Raw genomic sequence first — 4,651 nt, forward strand, 5'->3', positions numbered from 1 at the left:
TCTATCTATCCATCTATCTATCTGTCTGTCTGTCTATCTATCTATCTATCTATCTATCTATCTATCTATCTATCTATCTATCCATCTATCCGTCTATCTATCTGTCTGTCTATCTATCTATCTATCTATTAACCATCTATAATTTTAGTTTTAAAAGTTCTAAAGTCTTGTTTTTGATGACAAGTTGTCCGGTTGGAAAATGTAAAACTTCAAGAAACTTGAATCTGCACGGTGGCACCTTCGAATCCACGTATGTCAGATGATTTTCTGGCTATAGTAACACATTTTTGTGTACTTAAAATGATTTTTTTTCTAGCTATAGTATTGGAGAGGCAGCAGTTTCCCCTTTATCCAGCAAGGAGCGAAGTAAACTTTCCCAGCGTGGTCCGGTACGGAGCCTTGGCGCCAATCTTCTGTTATATGTTCTGAGCTTGAGAACTCATTTTTATCTCATAGTAAGAAGAGCTTAATTAAAAGAATGTTTAAATAAAAAAATGGATGAGACAGGTCGATATTGTTTTTGTTCTCTTATAATAGAACACATTATTTAATCTTCGAAAAAAAATAGTCGCATATCAAAGTAAGTCTTTTTTAAAAAAAAATAGTCGCATATCAAAGTAAGTCTTATAAAGAAGGACGCAGCATTGGTTAATATGAGAGAACATTCGATTTTCATATAGCGCAGCTACACCTTTCATGAGCGCGATTTTCATAAGTTCATCTTTGAAAGTAAGACGTCTTGCCTAGGACCTTGTTATTTTCATAAGTTCATCTTTGAAAGTAAGACGTCTTGCCTAGGACCTTGTTATTTTCATAAGTTCATCTTTGAAAGTAAGACGTCTTGCCTAGGACCTTGTTATTTTCATAAGTTCATCTTTGAAAGTAAGACGTCTTGCCTAGGAACTTGTTATTTTTTATCACTCAAAATTCATCAACATAACTATGCTCTACTGTCTTACGAATTTCGACCCTTCTTAAGTAAAAAAAAGTCGGAAAGAATCACATTAGCGGAGTTGTATTGAACTGTTTTCTTCAAAAAGTGTAAAGTCGGCATTGTTGTAGTCGTCTCTCTCGAAATTGTATACATTTTAAAAAGTTCTTATTAGAAGATGAAACGACGCTAAAAATATTTTAATCAATGAATAACGTTTTTTTTTTTTACTGATAAAAGAGAGAGGTGGAATTGGCTACTTGTTTATCAAAAGGGGGGGGGGGTAATATTTATATTGTTGTTATCGATCCATGTTTGATTATTAACACTGTAAAATGACATTATAACCACAATTTTTAAATTTAAATATTATAATTAAAAGGCGTCGTTTCACTTTCAAATAAGGACGTTTTAAAATATTTACTGTTTTGGCGAGAGGCATCTATGTTTGAGTCCATTGTTTTTATACGATATATTCAAACGTACACGGGAACTTTGTATAACGACCAAAGGGAGAGAAGTGTGAAACTTTGTTACGGTATCGAAATGAAATAACAGATAAGCCCTACGGTTGTCTCTTGACTTTCACAGCTCCGAATTTCGATGACTGGATATTTTACGGGTTTTCAAGAAAACTGTGCGTGTTTCCCCATGACCTCCTGACATATTGGAAAAACAAAACTGCATATATCATCGAAGCGCCGAAAAAGTCGATACATATTCCATTATTTTTAAAGATACTATGATAACAAAAATTTGAGGAAAAAATAGATAATACATTTCTTTTGTAAAATTTGTCCTTTTTTTTTGTAACGTTACACTACGGAACGGGTTTTCGAGTTTTTTAGCGATATCTTATCAGGAGGAGAAAGGGGGGGGGTTGATTTTCGGCGTTAAGCAATATCCAAACGTTATTCTTCCGTCTTTTTTTGGGACAGAATCTTCGACATTTCTCGACTCTTGTACAACAAATAAATAAAAAAATCGTGGAAAGACAATAGGCTTAACACAAAAAGGGTTTTACAAAAATAAAACCGATTGCAGACGTAGGCCAGACGTAGGCCTATGTGTAGAGACCTTGCAAGCTGGATACTAAACATAGTATAATATTATATACAAATTGTACTATAATTATATTATTACATGGGCGTAGTCAGGATTTTTTACCATTCGACTCAAAGATGAAACATATGAAAATATTAAACTGTCACTTTTAGATGGATTATGCTCAGATGTAATTAGGCTTAGATTTCATAAACCTACACGAGAATCTACAGATTCCCTTTAGTAGAAAGATACCACCTCTGTGTGTAGGTACTCTGAGACCAGCTAAAGTAGAGGCGCCTAGTCTTTTTGGTAACTTATCTCCAAACTGCACTCCAGTGACAACTAGGTCGCGCAGACACTCATTCCAGGACACTAAGTTTATTAATGCTGAGATTCAGAGACTACTAAAAGAAGAAGTAATAGAAACTTCAAAATCCTCCTGGCGGACACAGGTTCTAATAACAGCCAATGAGAGGCACAAAAGACGTATGGTTATTGACAATAGCCAGACGATCAACAGATTTACGCTGTTAAACGCCTATCCCATGCAGAGAAGATATCACAATTTTCTGTCTTCAGCACTCTGGACCTCAAAAATTCCTATCACAAGATCCCGATTAAAGAAGAAGAAAGGCCATTTACAGCTTTCGATGCTGGGGATAAACTTTACCAGTTTCGAAGAATTCCATTTGGAGTTACAAATGGAGTGGCTTGTTCTCAACGAACTGTAGATAAAATAATTGAAGACGAGCAACTAGAAAATACATTCGCTTATGTGGACAATGTGACCATCTGTGGACATGATGCCGAATCTCATGATAGAAACCTTGCAGAGATTCATCAAAGTAGCACAGAAGTATGGCATTATCTTCATTACCTTCAACGAAGCTGAACGTGAGATAGGGAACACATAGCGTCATACTGCTGGGATACGAAATATCTAAAGGTCAGCTCAAGCCTGACCCAGAAAGATTCAGAGCCTTGCGGGAATTAAATGCTCCGTCGAATATGCGACAACAGAAACGAATATTTGACCTGCTGGCCTATTATTCTTTATGGATTCCTAATTTCTCAGACAAAATCAGCTTGTTAACTAGAAATAAACGATTTCCTGTCCCTGAGGAGGTCAAAGAAGTATTCCAGGACCTGAAGGACGAGCTCGAGATAATCCGCTGTTTACACAATAGATCACAATCGCCCGCTAACAGTGTAGACAGATGCTTCTTAAATAGCTTTAGCAGTTACACTTAACCAAGATGGCCCGCCTATGGCCTTTTTTCCCGGACATTATCGAAAAGCATAAGAAGACACTCATCGGTGGAAAAAGAAGCGTATTCAATAGTAGAATCTTTGAGAAAGTGGAAACACTTTCTTATTGGAAGACCCTTTACCCTTGTCACAGACCAGCGATCCGTGTCCTTTATGTATTGTAGACAAAGTAAAGGCAAGATCAAGAATGAGAAGATCCAAAGGTGGAGGTTAGAGCTATCCTGCTTTCACTATGACGTCGTTTACAGACCAGGTACACAGAACTCAGCTGCGGACACTTTCAGCAGAAATAGCTTCTTCTCCACAATGTCACGCAATGGCTTAAAGTTATTCCACAATAGTTTGTGTCACCCTGGTGTAACTCGGATGCTACATTTCGTGAGATCAAAAAAATTACCTTTTTCTTTGCGAATATTATCTAGGTACTGTAGTAACACACCATACAAGATACCCAAGCATCTAGGATTATCTAGGTACTGTAGTAATACACTATACAAGATACCCAAGCATCTAGGATTATCTAGGTACTGTAGTAATACACCACACAAGCATCTAGGATTATCTAGGTACTGTAGTAATACAATATGCAAGATACCCAAGCATCTAGGATTATTTAGGTACTGTAGTAATACACCATAAAAGATACCCAAGCATCTAGGATTATCTAGTACTGTAGTAATACACTATACAAGATACCCAAGCATCTAGGATTATCTAGGTACTTTAGTAATACACCATACAAGATACCCAAGCATCTAGGTTATCTAGGTACTGTAGTAATACACCATACAAGATACCCAAGCATCAAAGATTATCTAGGTACTGTAGTAATACATCAAATACAACTTATACCTACTGTAGCAATACATCAAGTATAACTTATACCTACTGTAGTAATACATCAAGTACAACTTATACCTACTGTAGTAATACATCAAGTACAACTTATATATATATATATATGGCTCCTTTTGTCTCGAAAGGCAATGGATGCGCCCAAGTGAGTCACTGGTTTTGGCTTAATCTTGATAGGGGGCAGAATCTGGTGTGGCTAATCAAGCCAATTCTAGAACGGCAGACTTTGCCACAATTCGTACATTTGTATGCCTCTGATTTAGGGCTAGCAGACAGGGCAGCTTTCTTTTTTTCCCTCTTGATTAAAGTAGTAGTAATACATCAAGTACAACTTATACCTACTGTAGCAATACATCAAGTTCAACTTATACCTACTGTAGTAATACATCAAGTTCAACTTATACCTACTGTAGTAATACATCAAGTACAACTTATACCTACTGTAGTAATACATCAAGTTCAACTTATACCTACTGTAGTAATACATCAAGTTCAACTTATACCTACTGTAGTAATACATCAAGTACAACTTATACCTACAGTAGTAAT

The 4,651-nt window shown here is 36.3% G+C and overlaps 1 protein-coding gene across 1 annotated transcript in view; it reads left to right on the forward strand.

Moving 5' to 3' along the window:
• Positions 1–509, forward strand: part of LOC106058558 (uncharacterized) — a 57,026-nt gene extending 56,517 nt beyond the window's left edge. The window contains exon 5 of the mRNA XM_056023248.1: positions 317–509. Within this exon, the coding sequence (XP_055879223.1) occupies positions 317–470 (154 nt within the window). The 3' untranslated portion in view covers positions 471–509. The remainder of the gene's footprint in view (positions 1–316) is intronic.
• The last annotated feature ends 4,142 nt before the right edge of the window (positions 510–4,651 follow it).

This window comes from Biomphalaria glabrata, chromosome 3 (genome assembly GCF_947242115.1).
Source record: "Biomphalaria glabrata chromosome 3, xgBioGlab47.1, whole genome shotgun sequence".
Lineage (NCBI taxonomy): Eukaryota > Metazoa > Mollusca > Gastropoda > Planorbidae > Biomphalaria > Biomphalaria glabrata.